We start from the raw sequence: 15,766 nt of genomic DNA on the forward strand, positions 1-15,766 counted from the left end.
TGATGAATGTTATTAGCTACCTTTTCTAGGTGTTCTCGAAAGCTCCAGAAATAAACTCCAATTAAATATTCATTATCCTGTCCTGGAATGCTATCCATTCACTGTGTGATGAAGAAGGTAGTCCTTTCCCATTTTTGTCAAAGTCTAAGGAAGAATAAGGATCTAAAGTTCAAACCTTTATTTTCAGTTATATAAAAGCTTAGAAAAAGGCATTTGATGTGACACCATAGACTGAGGATTACTTTGATGAGCTTTCTGAATAGATTTTTTTTCAAGAATGAAAAAGAGAATGAAATTAAATCATTGAAACTGACTATGTAATTCAACAAATATCCATGCTTTACATCATAGCTCTTCTTCATATATGCAGATATCATGACAGATGTGTCTTTACTGTTTAGCCAGAATGAGAAAGGCTGATAATAAGTCTATGCATTATGACTAATAGATTCATTCACACATAAATATTTAATGGGGAGGTAGTTAAGTGCTAGACCTTGTCAAAGATCTGCACTATTCATGGCGTTGACAGTTCTCCAGAGAGCTACATGATGTATACAGACATTTGTTGAACTAAGGAATGTTTCACTGATGTAAACATATGCTCAATGAGCATAGTAAGGATATACATAGAAAACTGCAGAACAGCACACAACCTGAATTCTGAGATGACATCCGTTAGATTAGTTCAAAATGAACACAGTGGTGCAATATATACATTGCACTGGTAAGTATTTAAAAATCAGGGGGATCCAAAATCAAAGAGGAGGTAAGCACTCAGAAATATGGCCCTTTTCAAAACAGGTGTTGGGGTCTGGATTGGATTGAAGAAACCCCCTGCTTACCTTAGCAAAGATGGGCAACCCGTAGTGGTAAGGAGGATTCATTGTCACAGAATGGCTACCCATTCCATTACCAAGCTGTACAAAAATTGAAATGATGTTTCTAAACAATTTTTGTGCCAGAGCAATGGGATTTTATAGTTTTAACTGACAAAGCAAAGTTTGACACCACTTTAATTGCCAACTCTCAATGCTATGAAATCATGGGAGATGTAATTTGGTGAGACATAATCACTCTTTAGTGAAGAAGGCTAAAGACTTTGTAAAACTACAGCTTTCATGATACAATAGCATTGAGCCATGGCAGTTCACGTGGGGTCAAACTGGAATTTTGCAGTGTAGATAATTATACCCTCAGTGTACGGTATGCAAATATTAAAAATGGGGATGGGGATGGAATCCAGAATCGTCTCAAGCATTTTTGAAAAAGGATACTCAACCTATACTTAGAATGCCTTCTGTTTCTCTTAACTTGGTTTTGTTTGGATTCTCCTTCTCTTACAGAAAGCAGAAATTGCTGTTGCACCTCTGACAATTACTTTGGTACGAGAGGAGGTCATTGATTTTTCTAAGCCCTTTATGAGTCTTGGCATATCCATTATGATCAAAAAGCCCCAGAAATCTAAACCTGGAGTTTTTTCTTTCCTGGATCCCTTGGCATATGAAATATGGATGTGCATTGTCTTTGCCTACATTGGGGTCAGTGTGGTCCTGTTCCTGGTGAGCAGGTTTAGTCCATACGAATGGCACACAGAAGAGCCAGAGGATGGCAAAGAAGGCCCGAGTGACCAGCCTCCCAATGAATTTGGCATCTTCAACAGCCTCTGGTTTTCCCTGGGTGCCTTTATGCAACAAGGATGTGATATTTCACCCAGGTCGGTATCATATATTTTACATTCCTCTGTGCTTTTAAAATCTGCATTGTATCATTAGTGACGAAAATACACTTGCCACATAAAACCCAGCAACTATTAAGTTATTCAGGTAATGTTCTTAGTTCTAGTTTGCGACTGTTTCTTCTGTTTCTGAAATAATTGAGATTAATTGTCTCACTTTCCAATAAGGTGGGTATGTCAGACCTTTCTAAATATTCTATTCATTTCACATTCTTGGTTGTTATCATCATTATCATCACCATCATCATTATTTATTTTTATATAATCATCACTATTCATGGCGCTTTACAAGATAAAGAACAAATAAAAACAGTCCCTGCCCTCATGCTTACAATGTAAAGATGCAATACACAAGGAGGGGATGGGGGGAGATCTCATTTTTAACATCTCACATTTTTTAAAACGAGAGATAAATTAATAGCCTAGGACCTGAATAGTTCATATCAGCCTTTCTAGGCTGGTATAATTAAGTATAATTTTTAAGGAACAATAAATATTCTCATATAATAATAAGTAGAGATATGTTGTTGGTGTTGGTGTTTTATTTATATCATGGCTTAACATAAAAGTAATAGCATACATTTAAAATATACAAATATGCAAACATTAAAACAGAATTAAATTGGCTCCTTTTTAAAGCTGAGTTTTCTTTCCAACATGTTCACACAACATTTTAACAAATTGTAATGTCAAAACAAAAGCACTGTTATCCCACACTTTTTCATAAGTGCAAAATATTCACTAATTCTCAAAGGTATGCCTAAAACCTTAGATTATTCTCATATCACTTTCTCATATTTTACTTTACTTTATATTGCTCTAATTACCACATTCAACACTCCTTCCACCCTTATTTAAGAACTTCTATGTTTAGTTGTTCAATATATATTCAGAAACATGTGGAGAAATATGGACCAGTGTATGGTGTGTGTGTCAAGAAGAAAACAGAGTTTGAGATATATATCAACACTGTTCCAAAATAGTTAGCAGGAGAAGGCAGGGAGGGGGTCTCATTTAACTGTAGCACAGATAAATTGTTTTTTTTAAAAAAAAAAAAAAAAGAGAAAGGTTAATTATCAATGTATAATTTGTTTTGAGTATGGTATGTAGAAGAAGCCAGAGACATAACTCAAGGTGTTCAATTGATGAATTTGTGGGTGTGTCTTTGTGCCTTCAGGTCATCTGTCAATCTATGATGGCCTCATTAATTTCATAGAGTTTACTAAGATAAGGAATACTTGCATTTTGCCAGTTCCTTACTCTGAAAGATAACCTACACCACCTGGTGTTTATTGGCAGTCTCTCATCCAGTACTCACAAGGACTGATCCTGCTTCACTTCTGAATCATACAGGATTTGGTGCCTTTAGGGTCCTTTTTTCTTTTTATGTATTAAATGACATTGGAGTTTGAGCTCTAGAAATTTTTGAAGTAAATGGCCCCTTAATAAGACCCTGAAAGTTATATAGTATCAAACACGTTTTTAAACCAATAAAGCATCCATCAATTGAGTTCCTTGAGACATGTCTCCCATTTTTTTTCCTTCACATTGTATTGAGTGCCTCCACTTTTGCTTCTTTTCACGTTTGTGTAGGGAACTGGGGGGGGGGGGGGGGACAGACATTGTTTTTCACACAGGCAAACTCATCATGACAAGCCACACTATTGCACAGAAACAAACCCTCTTACATTTTCAGCTGTCTTTCTCTAATTCTTGTGCTTTTTAGTATGTTTTGGGATCAACGTGGGACTGAATTGGCACATTTTATCACACTTTTGTACAACTTTTCACCATTTGGGGTGAAATATTTCTTCCCCCTCTATACCATAAACATCTTTGGTTAAAATTCTTTATTATCCAGTATACAGGATAATACCCGAATGAGGTAAGCAGATACAAATGTATTCTTAGAAAAGGTCATATGAATTAGGTGTGGTGATTTCTAACAAAAATCTGTCTTCCTGGAATCTTTTTTGCATTTACGTCTGGTGAAGAATCCTGATAACGTTCCAAGGCATATAACAGAATGAACTCTCAGATTTGAAGTACAAATACAAAAACTATGGCTGCATTTTGAGGGGAGTTGTGGACAAACTGTCTTTCTAATGGACCTTTCCTACTTTTATTGATTTTCTCATGGGTAAGGTTACAGGGAACTCTGGACTTCTTGTGAATACAGCTTGAAAACTATTTGGATGGTCACTGTACCAGCAGCTTCCTCTTTTAAGTACTAATGTCTTCCAATTATTGTTGCCTGGTTAATAAATATTTTGTCAAACGAGTATGCATAAAGTATGCATAATGTTATTCATGTTTAGATCCCTCTCAGGTCGCATAGTTGGAGGTGTGTGGTGGTTCTTCACACTCATCATTATTTCATCCTACACTGCTAATCTTGCTGCTTTCTTGACGGTTGAGCGAATGGTCTCGCCCATAGAAAGTGCTGAAGACCTAGCCAAACAAACTGAGATTGCATATGGAACACTGGACTCGGGGTCAACAAAAGAATTCTTCAGAGTAAGTTGGCATGTCTACCAGGACATGGTATTCCTATCTCAAACAGAAAGTGTTTGAAAAGCAGTTAGAATAATTATGCATTAGGGGTAATCAGATTTGTGGTTTCTAGCTCATACAATATTGATGTTACTTCTTTTTTTTTAACTCTAGGAGCACTTGTTGGCATTTGCAATCATTTCATTTGTGGTAAATGTATTGATTTTGACACATGAGGCTAGACGCTTGCCCTAAGGGACTGTAGATTCAGAGGTAATTAAAATAACACTGCTCTCCTGGTTTATTACAGCAACAGCACTAAGACAAAATGGAGTTTTCTGACAGACTTATGGTGGTCTGAGGTTGACTTCTTATAGATTCTGCTGCAGGCTTTCTTGGGTGAAAAGATGTGTAGTAATATTATGCCTTGTCACTGCTTTGCTAATACATGGCTATGAGGAGTATTATTCCAGTGGCTTCACCACCTCCTTTCATTTTGTGAAACTTTCTATTCACATTGCTATAGTTTTGTTTGCTTTGCTACCGAAATGTAAAAGATAACTTCTTCCAGCAGCTTGGCAGCAGCTGCTCTTGTGAATTCTTATATCCTATTGATGGCAGTGGGTATTTTAAGCATGTGTTTATTTCTGGCCCATTGAGACTTGGAAATGTTTAACTTGAACTGGATTGTTTAGTGCTGTTAAACAGAAAACACCACATGCAACCCAGTGAAAATTAATCACTTCCAAGTCCCTATGATTTCATGAGGATAATTAAACAAGTGGTTAAGCCAGTAAGCCTATACCAACAAAAATGGGACTAATCCCCATTAAACTAAATGGGACTTTCATTTGAATAGGACTAAACATATTTCACTGAAATCAGTCAGACTTAACAAATTGTTTACAATGTGTTAATTTTGACTGGTCTGTGTCCACGGTCACACTTGGCTTCCTGTCTCAAGTATGAATGCATCATAATGAACTGAAAGTGTTTAAGGGCCACTAGGTAATGCATTGGATCCCATTATCCCATTATCATGTAACTCAGAACAGACCTGCTAAAACCAATTGAACTTAGCTTCCTCCACAATGCTCTATCCCCATATCCATACTTCCAGTTTTTAGTATTATTTCAATTTTCTATTTTTATGTAGGCTGGAGTCTTCTATCACCTTTTATGTAACACAGTTTCACATATATTTCGCTAAGTAGCAAAGATCTAATAATCTGATCACTGTATTGCAATGAGTGTATGCGATGCACATCAGAACCAATGCAATGGGTATTGGTATCATTGTACATTGCTCCCATTGTGTATTGGACAGGACACTAATATACATTGGGCACTTTGGCAGCTCTGCAGAAGTTATGTACTGTATATGGACATTGTGCAACTCTGTAATTCCAATTCCCACAGATGAAGAATCCATTTACAAAGATGAAATGCCCCAATAGAATTCAAGCACAAAATTCACATGTCGTGTTTTCCTACAGAAAAGAACATTTTTAACAAGAAATACTACAAACACACATACACACACACAAAATTAAAAAGTAAAGGCTGGAATCCTGTTTGAAAATTGTATCTTCATAAGTGTGCTGATGGCTGCAGGACTTATAATTGCACAGTTGCACATTGTCTGTATAAAACTATAGAGAGCTGCTATTCATATTCTGATGTAACAGAGCCATCAAGGTTCCTAATGCCTATTGGTGCCTGATGTCCAACAAGACCAGTGTGCATTGCATTGGACCCAGATATTTCCATGACATACACAGACATTGAAGTACGATGCACTCTTGGTAGTGTCCCATTGTGCATCTTCACAATTCAGTAATCGGGTTACTTGATACCTCTATTAATTAGCTAGGCATTTGCAGCGTACCCTTACATACAGATCATACAGAACAGTAGACTGCATTCCTACATGTGACCATATGTATTAATTAGCTATATACTGGGCCTTTTATTTGTTCTAAACACATCAGCAGGGCTGATCAGTTCTTGAATTGGCCATTAGGTGGGACTGAGATCACCACTGGAGTCCTTACTTGTTTGCTCATCTCCCAGAGCAATTTGTCTGGTAGATACAAAGAACAAGAATTACACAAGATGGAAGTATGCTTGTGAAATTCTTTTCCAGTAGCTGTCTACCAGGGTGTATGATAACAACCCTTCCAAAGATGTCTTTTTTAGTTTGCCCTATAATTCAGTGAATAATAAGATAGCCTTCTACAATTATTCTTAGTGGATACACTTTGATATTTTATTCCATCTTATTGTTTTATTTTGTTTTGCAGTTTTAATTTGTGCTCTGCCTTGAAAAATTCCCTCTGAAAGTAGCTCATATGTCTTCTAAATAAAATAAATCATTCTGGATTTAGTTATCCACTTCCACTTATTGATAATTTTGAATGATCTCGAGATAAGAGAGATTTCACAGGGGGAAATTGTACAGGCTGTGTAGACAGCCAAGCACAATGATGACCTGTGTTAAATTGTCACAAGCAAAGCCACATAATATTTTTATTCCATGAACTTTGCAATCTAATTTGCTTTCACTTACGTTCTTCTATTTGCTGTGAATTTGGTCTTGAAATGACTGTAACAAAACTGTTACATCGTACAGTTAGCTAAGCAAGGACATAAAATGGTAAGACATGTCAGGATTTCAGTATTCTCCTATGAAAGCATCTAATGCCATTTAAAGGTATCTCATTTCCTATAGTGGAACAATCTATAAACCTGACTCCTAATATATTATACTTTGAAGCCTGTTTCTTTGTGGTGATCTCATCCCTTTATTATATCTAATCTCCTTTTAATTTCCTTCAGAGATCTAAAATAGCAGTGTATGAAAAGATGTGGGCATACATGAGCACAACAGATCCATCAGTGTTCGCTAGGACTACGGCTGAGGGAGTTGCCCGTGTTCGCAAATCCAAGGGCAAGTTTGCCTTCCTCCTGGAGTCCACCATGAATGAATACATTGAGCAGCGAAAGCCATGTGACACCATGAAAGTGGGAGGAAATCTGGATTCGAAAGGCTATGGCGTAGCCACACCAAAGGGTTCTTCATTAAGGTGGGTGGAATAGTATAACAATATAACATGTGTTGTTATAGTATTCCACCTTCCCTGATGCCCCTGATCTAGTACTTTTTGTGTTGTTCTGTGGACATGGTATGTTTTTTTTTTTCCTTTTCCCATTTCATACTTTCGATCGACAAGGAGGTAACCATTGATGATAACAAATCCATTTAATAGTTACAATTGATATATATGTCTATCAAGGCCATATAAAAACCAAACTGGTTGAACACTGCTTTCGGGTTTTCTCAGGACCGAAGGAAAAACATTGGATGTTCAGGTTCATTGGCTTTTCGTTTACCAAATTCCATAATATCAATGCCATTTTTGTATTTCCAGATATTAGGTAAGAAACTGCTTATGCCACCTTTGCTTCAGGTTTGCTTTATGATTTTCATTACAGAAGCAATAATTACTTTTGCATCTCTGAAGTATCTTCTTATTTACACAAAATTCTAAGATCTTTTTTATTTCCAGCATTATCACTGAAGTACTAACTTCAAAGCAACCCATTACTACATAAATATATTTAAATTTTATATGTAAAATTATACCCATATGACTTTTAAACATTTTAAAGTTCAGTTTTTATTCAGATGTCCAATTGACTTCATGGTAACTTAAGAATGAGTGCTTTTGTTGGGATTTATATACTCTCTTATCTAAGAATAAGCCCCACTGAAAAATATGGAATTAAACATTCTTAGGTGTATATTGCATATCTTTGTTTTACATAGAAATCAGTTCAACCTGCATGGACTTTCTCCACACAATTGGGAACACTTGATTTTTAGGGGCCTTGATTTTGTGGAGTACCTCCATGTGCGGCAGAAGCTCTGCCATACAAACTCATCACTTAAGAAGAGGGATGGAGCACGAGAGAGGAAACACCACTAGCATGATTCTTTCTTAAAGTTGTGATTTAGCATTCCTTAAATTATACCTGAATAGGGCTTATTATATATCAACTTAAATGGCTAATGAATCAATTTCCCCTCATTGTTGTACAGAGTAACTAAGGGGAAAAGAATAAAATGGGCACTTTCACCACGCTGTTTTTCTACTGTACACCATATCCCCTGAAGCTGCAATTTGCTTTGCAATTGAAGGGATATAGATAACTTATTCCCCTCTGCAGGATAAATAGCAACTTACGTTACTTGGGGAAGAGAAATGGCACAAAGGAAGGGTTGAACATCCCTGATTTCTTTTCAGAGGCCCTGTCTGAATGTTGTTTGGAAGTCATACAAAGAAATTCCATATTGATTTTACCATATTGTTTCTCATATGGTTTAGCCCTAAGATGTGGTAGTGGTTAAGCAATGTTTTCATTTTAAGAGGTGTACATTAACTTCCAGTTTGTGATGTAAATACAGATTATGCCATTATGGCTCTCTATATTTGTTTTGGTTATTACAAAGTTTAGGATTTTGTACCAATGATGCGACAACCACACTTTCCCCTCTCAGCTCCTCTTCTCTGCTGTAGTCCACCCTGCCTCCAAGATGGTCATGTTTTGGCTGGTAGGTAACAGCAAGTAAACATCTACCTATTTTCCCGAGGTTGGATACACAGCAATGTGCAGCAGGCATTCTTTGGGACCTCTGGAAATTCTCCACAATTCTCCAAAGATGATGATGTTGCTGAGCATCTAGCTATAGGAAAATGACTTGACATTTCTTTGCTGCTTCTCCTGGTCTCCACTGAGCAGAAAATAGTCCCATTGTGAGAGACTACATCAGACTTAGCTATATTTCTAGTGATTATTTACAGTTTTTCAAACCACATAATTACAGTTTGTGCATTTGTAGTGTGTGATTGTGTTTAAAGATCTTGAGCCCTTGTTCAGCTGGCTGGCTCACTGCATTTTGTGTGCATGCATGGATGAGATTTAAAGAGCTGTTTTTTCACCTCTTGAGCCCCATTCAAAATTCCAAATCACTTCTATATAATTCAGAATATCGAGGCAGAAAATCCCGCAATATCTGCTTTGAATTGGGTTATCTGAGTCCACACTGCCATATAGTCCAGTTCAGCGCAGAAAATGTGGGATTTTATTCATCTGTGTGGAAGGGGCCTAGGCTGCTGTTACTGCCTCTTGCGCCTGCTGCAATTTGCTAGGGACAGAAGAGTGAAAAAAGTTCACTGCTCATCTTATAGGAAACTGCAGTAGAGATGAGATATAAGACATTATCACACCAGTTTCGTGTTTCATCACAATGGTGTTGTTTAAGCAAAATGGAAACCTATCATTATTGGAACAACCTCTTTCACACCTCGATGCAAATGCACAATGCTGGCACTTTGCTGATGTAAATTTCCATGATCAGTCTTTTGTACAGCCTCATTTTCTACCCATGTTTGCTGTATCCAGTAACTGCACACTGTCTTTTAAATTTTTTGTCTCCTTACACACATACATACACTATTTTGCTGCAATTGTTTATTTTCAGCATTCTTGTGAGAGCTTTGTTTCACAATACCAAGATTACTGCAGAAGGAAATTATCACACAAGGAAGAGTTGCAGACCAACAGAAATATGGGATTAATTGGCAGTTTTTTTTGGAAATCCAATCACAATTTAAGTGCAACATGACTACAAGACAAGCACAATGTTATGTAATAATCCCCAACAACAGGCACTTTTATCCTGCCCTAATTGCACTTTAGCACATGAATATTTTCAAGCCATAGGTAGTTGAATCTGTGGATGCAGAATCTGTCTATAGGGAGGGCAGACTGTAATCCATTTCTCTATTGAGTTTCACAGAAGTTTTACATCTAGACTCTTCATCATTACTAACAACAAATCTGAAAAGAAGATAATTCTAGCATGTCTTTATAGTCAACGTCTTTTGGAAACTGGTCATAGGGTTTCACTGAAGGGCCTAGAAAAAGAATTGTTCTCCCTAGAAACCTCTAGGTTTTTCAGCAAGATCAGAGAAAGTTGATTATAGAATTGGATTAGACAAAAAAATCTATAGAGGACATTTTAATCAAATCTGTGAATAATCAAATCCTCCAGAGTCAAAACTGCAAATGTGGAGAAACAACTGTACTAACAATTTGACCGCAAAAATATTCCCAAATTTTGGACAAGGATAGTAACAAAGGAAGAAGTTCTCCAAAATCCCATAAGGATTAATTGATTTTTTCTTGTTACTGTTTAAAATAGTAATATGTTAATTTAGCAGAACCAAATTACTTTATTAATTATAAGAGTTGTAAACTATTAAGTTTAGTTAGTAAACAATATGCATACTCCTCTGGGCAATGAATCTATAATGGAGTGTTCCTGTTGGTTTGAAGGAGCCAATCTCTCTGAACAATCTGGAGTAGCAATATCTCTGCAAAGAATATTTTTTGCTCCATTATAGTTGAAACTTTACTTTCAATCTTCAGGGAATTGCCATAATTCAACACAGTTTCTTTAAGTAAATAGTAGCAACTTGGAAGTTATTCGAATTTGTGAGAAGCGTCATTTGTACAAGATAAGAGGAATAAAATATAGAGAGATTGGTCTTCTAGCTGGATCTGTTTCTCATGTTGTTTTAAAGATCAAAAGCACCTGCCAGGCATTATTTACTTAGCATTTCCACACTCTAGAATCCTATCTATAAACTCTTAAAGGAAAGTCAAGAGATTATCAAATATGCTGGATTGCATCACACAGTTATTAAAAGACTGACAAAACACTTTATTAAAACAGCTTAAAGATTGTAAACTAAATTGAGCATTCCTGACTTGTCCCAAAGTAGAAAGGAACTCTAGCTCTCAACTACTTGGCTATGTACTTATCTCAACCAAGCTCCAAGCACCAGGCATATGACCAGGTCTATTTTGGTGGCCTTTAGAGAATCTCAGAAGTCCGAACATTTCTAGAGGGCATTTCCCCCCAGGCTATTTTACAGTAGTTTTTTTTTTTTACAAAAACAGAATGTGATCAAAAACCCATTTTTGATTCTTTGTGCTTTAAAAAGGCATCTTTTTAATCTAAAATGGTCCAAGGGTAGGGTTTCCATACTTCCCGGATAGTGAGATTTTCCAGGGTTCTATGCATGCTATCCTAGTGGCCATTTGACTCAGGTTTTTATTTTAAAGAAACTTCTAGCCCATGTTGAATGAAAGATTTGAGGCACATTGTGGAGTTACTGCTTTAGTCAGATTATTTTGCAAGAAACCAGTATACCTGGGACTTTCAGAGGTGAGGGGAACAAGATTAAGAAGTACATATTTTGGAGTGCAAGAAGCGAGTAACAGATATACAGCAAGCAGGGCCGGTCCAACAATGAGGCGAATTAAGCGGTCGCTTTGGGCGCAAAACATACAGGGGCGCAGCCGAGACTGCTTTTTCTGTTGATCTCTTGCAAAACATGTTTTGGTGCTTAATTTGTAAAATCTTAATGTAATTTGATGTTTAATAGGCTTTTCCTTGACCTCTCCTTATGATCCAACAATAAGGGGGGGGGGCGCCAAAATTCTGTTCGCCTACATTTGAAAAATACCTAGGGCCGGCTCTGACAGCAAGGGTTGTTGTTGAAGTGAGTTGAAACAAGGGAGAGCTGAGAAAGTGAACATCTCAAGTGGCTGAATGCAAGCAGCAAGATAGGTGTAAACTGAGTGTGTGTGAACTAAGGTGAGGGAATAAAAGACACAAAGCACACATCTGTGCTGGTCAATTGAGTTGGTTCAGAGCCAGTTTAGCAGACTGGTCCTTAACCCACCTGTGCAGACAATTGGATTGATATTTCTGGGACAGGTTCAAAGCTAGGAATGTGATTAAATTAAACATGAAAGATGGTCTCAAATCTGTTCCAGAATCTACATTATTCACAGCTTGATGGCCACCAGAGAATGCAGGGTCCTGTCCCCGTCTATCCCTCCCCCTCACAATTTCTCAGCGGAATGGGCATCAGTGCTCCAGAGGCATGCAAGAAGGGAGAGTGACAGTTAGCAGTGGAGGTAATTAATTAGCCGTCCCTTGGACCAGTTGGCTCCTGACTTCCCAGCTATGCCCTTAGGGCAGTGGTTCTCAACCTGTGGGTCCCCACGTGTTTTGGCCTACAACTCCTAGAAATCCCAGCCAGTTTACCAGCTGTTAGGATTTCTGGTAGTTGAAGGCCTAAACATCTGGGGACCATAGGTTGAGAACCACTGCGTTAGGGCATTTTGGCATTCCCCCACCCCCGGTTCCAAATTTTATAAAGTGTTTCAGCACAGTGGGTGTCTACAATGTTCTTTGCATTCTGTGGAGCTAATTTTGATCTGTGGTGTGGTTTTCCCAACTGGAATGCAAATTGGAGTCTCATTTGAGTCTCCTTTGTGGAGAGCAAAAGCAGGGTAGAGATAATAATAATAATAATAGAATAATTGGAATTATTTGTATAATATGCAAATTAGATGCCCAGATTAAAGGAATATGACAACCTTACTCTGTGATGGAAGGAAAACATGGCAAAAATACTTTCCAACTCCAAAGGGTTTGGGAGAGCATACAGAGAGAAACAACTTTTTGCAGGGGATGCAGCAGAAGAGTTGTCCTTCAATGTCTCCTGGGGGTTAATATGCCCCTCCAGACTCCCACCATTACCCTTCCCTGCCTTAAACAGTACCAGCCTACTATCCTTCCTCCTTTCTTTCCTTTTTCCACAAGCTTTTTTTTCAAAGCCACCCTCAACTCAAAGCATCTAAAAATAACATGCAGTAATAAACATTACCATAACAGTTTGATACCATTCAACAGACATTAAAATTAATTAAATCCCATGTTCAAAATAAGACAGAAAATGTACAATATGATTCAGCTCGATCCAATATTTTAAAACACACTATTTGTCAGTTCAGAAGTTTCCCTTAAGAAACGTAAATAAATTTTGAGAAGTGCCTTTGTTTGGAAATGAAAAAGATTCACTTCCCAAAATTATACTCAGGAGTAATCAAAATTTATAATGGTGTATTTCTTTGTGTTGGGATAAATGGCAAAGAAACTTTCAAACTACAATATCACATAATAAATGGCAGAGCATGTAGTGCAAATAGTATTGGAGCCCCCGGTGGTGGAATGGGTTAAAACCTTGTGCCAGCAGAACTGCTGACTGATAGGTCAGTGGTTCGAATCCAGGGAGCAAGGTGAGCTCCCATCTGTCAGCTCCAGCTTCCCATGCAGGGACATGAAAGAAACCTCCCACAGGATGCTAAAACATCCTACCACACTTTGGCCTACGTCCTTGCAGACGGCCAGTTCTCTTACACCAGAAGCAACCTGCAATTTGTCAAGTCACTCCTGACATGAAAAAATCTTGAAATATTGGGTAAAGTCAACTAGCAAAAAACGTAATGTTTTTCTCAAATGAAAGCACAATGAAATGGACCTAAGTGGAAACCCCCATCCAGGCCTTCTTTTGGCAAGATCAGATTCATTTTTTCAGCCAGGTTTTAACCCTGAAAAGAAATGTTAAGGAATACATATTCCTGCTGCAATAGTTGAAAACTCAAACAGATGTGTATTAGGCCCCTTCTGTACTGCCATCGAAGCAGACAATCCACATTATCTGCTTTGAACTACAATATATGAGTCTACATGCCATATAATAAAGTTCATAGTAGATAATCTGGATTTTATATGGCAGTGTAAAAGGGGTCTCTGTTAAGAAACTATCAGTAACATATCAGTCACTCCAACAACCTCATTACAAAGGGCTAAAATCAACGGCATGTGCCTGTTTAGCCCAGGTCACCCATGGAGCCTGCTGGCTCCAATCAAATGATGCTGGCGGGGATCCGTGGGTGAAGTAGGGGAGATCCGGCACATGCCACCACCATGGCAAAACAGGAGACTTCACGTGTTGCCATAGGAAACCATGGGGGGAAGACACACAGTCAACGCTTCCCCCCATGGGATCAAGGAGATTTGCAGCGGGGCATGCGGCGCCAGGTTCCCCATGCCCATTAATGGGCATGGGATGACTCCAGTGGCCATGTGACAAGGTTGCAAGGCACAGCAAAAGAAATCTGACCTACTATCCATGCAACATTATGAAATAGATCATAGAATCTCTGTTTCATAAGGGACTTCAAAATTATCTAATCTACATCATTCTGATTAATTAAATCTGCTGTTGCTGGATCCTTTATAGAAATCTCTGCTTAAATAACAACATGCAATCAAGGAAAGTTTATCATCTCCCAAAGCAGTCTGTTCTATATAGCTTATGATAATTCCCAGGGTACTGCCTCACTTTACCATCCCATAAAAATAAATGGTACTATAGTCATCCCTCCATACTTGAAGTCTTGATTTTTTGCAGATTTGATTACTCATGGATTTGATTTGAAAGGTTTTCTCCAGGAATTGCTAGATCAGGCATGGGCAAACCTTTTTTGTGGGGGCTGCATTGCGGGCCAGGCCAGGGTGCCATGTCCCCAAGCTTTTTTTTTTTTTTTTTCGTGTCAGGAGCAACCGGAGTTGCTTCTGGAGTGAGAGAATTGGCCGTCTGCAAGGACGTTGCCCAGGGGACGCCCGGATGTTTTGATGTTTTACCATCCTTGTGGGAGGCTTCATGTCCCCGCATGGAGCTGGAGCTGATAGAGGGAGCTCATCCGTGCTCTCCCCGGGTGGGATTCGAACCTGGCAGCCTTCAGGTCAGCAACCCAACCTTCAAGTCACAAGGCTTTTCTCCCCTAGGCCATCGGAGGCTCCTATGTCCCCAAGCTGAGAGGAGTAGATGCGCTACTGGCGAGAACTCCGGAGGGCTTCCGCCAGCCTTATGTCTTGCCCCAGCTCTCCTCTCAGCCTGGGGATGTGGTGGACCACTGATCCACATGTTGAGAGGAGGGCCAAGGCAGACAGAGGAAGAAAGAAAGTGCCCAAGGGGCTGTATCTGGCCTGCGGGCCTGGGTTTGCACATGCCTGCTGTAGATCCTGATGTGACTATTTGATAAACTTTCTCCAGCCATTCAGGGGTCTAGAAATTTCAAGAGAGAACACATCTCTAGGAATATCTTGGTCCTCCAATACTATTCTGTAGTCAGCTTCCAGCTTTTGGCCTTTCCCTTGATTTAGGTTCAGTGAGGACAATTGGGCCAGTTCCTAACTGGAACCATCCACAATTGTCTTGACTGCCATCCTAGCTTCCTCTGGCTCAGATGGCTTGAGGACATGGGATGGTAGTCCCCTGTCATCCCCTTCCCCCTATGTTACTGCTGTCCACAGCTACAACATGGCACCTACCTTCTCCTTGGTGCTCTGCCTGACATTAGCCAGAATGCCTGAGTACCATGACTAATGGGAGGGGAAATTGGGAGGGGGGCTTCACCGCCTAGCTCCCAGAGCCCCAAGGAGAAGGTAGGTGGTATGTCATGGCTAGTGATAGCCTTGGCCTGGGGGAAGGGGGAGGACCATTAGGATGGCAATCTAGTGGTTCTGTTCTCTCTATAATGATA

The 15,766-nt window shown here is 38.8% G+C and overlaps 1 protein-coding gene across 11 annotated transcripts in view; it reads left to right on the top strand.

Annotated features, from left to right (window-relative positions):
• gria4 (glutamate ionotropic receptor AMPA type subunit 4) overlaps nucleotides 1-15,766 on the top strand; it is a 328,810-nt gene that overhangs the window by 283,607 nt on the left and 29,437 nt on the right. For all 11 annotated transcript variants that reach the window (XR_010004061.1, XR_010004060.1, XR_010004063.1 and 8 more), the window contains exons 11-13: nucleotides 1,347-1,717; nucleotides 4,057-4,255; nucleotides 7,070-7,317. Coding sequence is in view for 7 of the 11 variants with exons in the window: in XM_008108041.2 (XP_008106248.1) it covers nucleotides 1,347-1,717; nucleotides 4,057-4,255; nucleotides 7,070-7,317 (818 nt within the window). In the remaining 4 variants the exon portion in view is untranslated. The remainder of the gene's footprint in view (nucleotides 1-1,346; nucleotides 1,718-4,056; nucleotides 4,256-7,069; nucleotides 7,318-15,766) is intronic.

The sequence above is a fragment of the Anolis carolinensis genome, chromosome 3, assembly GCF_035594765.1.
Source record: "Anolis carolinensis isolate JA03-04 chromosome 3, rAnoCar3.1.pri, whole genome shotgun sequence".
Taxonomy (NCBI): Eukaryota; Metazoa; Chordata; class Lepidosauria; order Squamata; family Dactyloidae; genus Anolis; species Anolis carolinensis.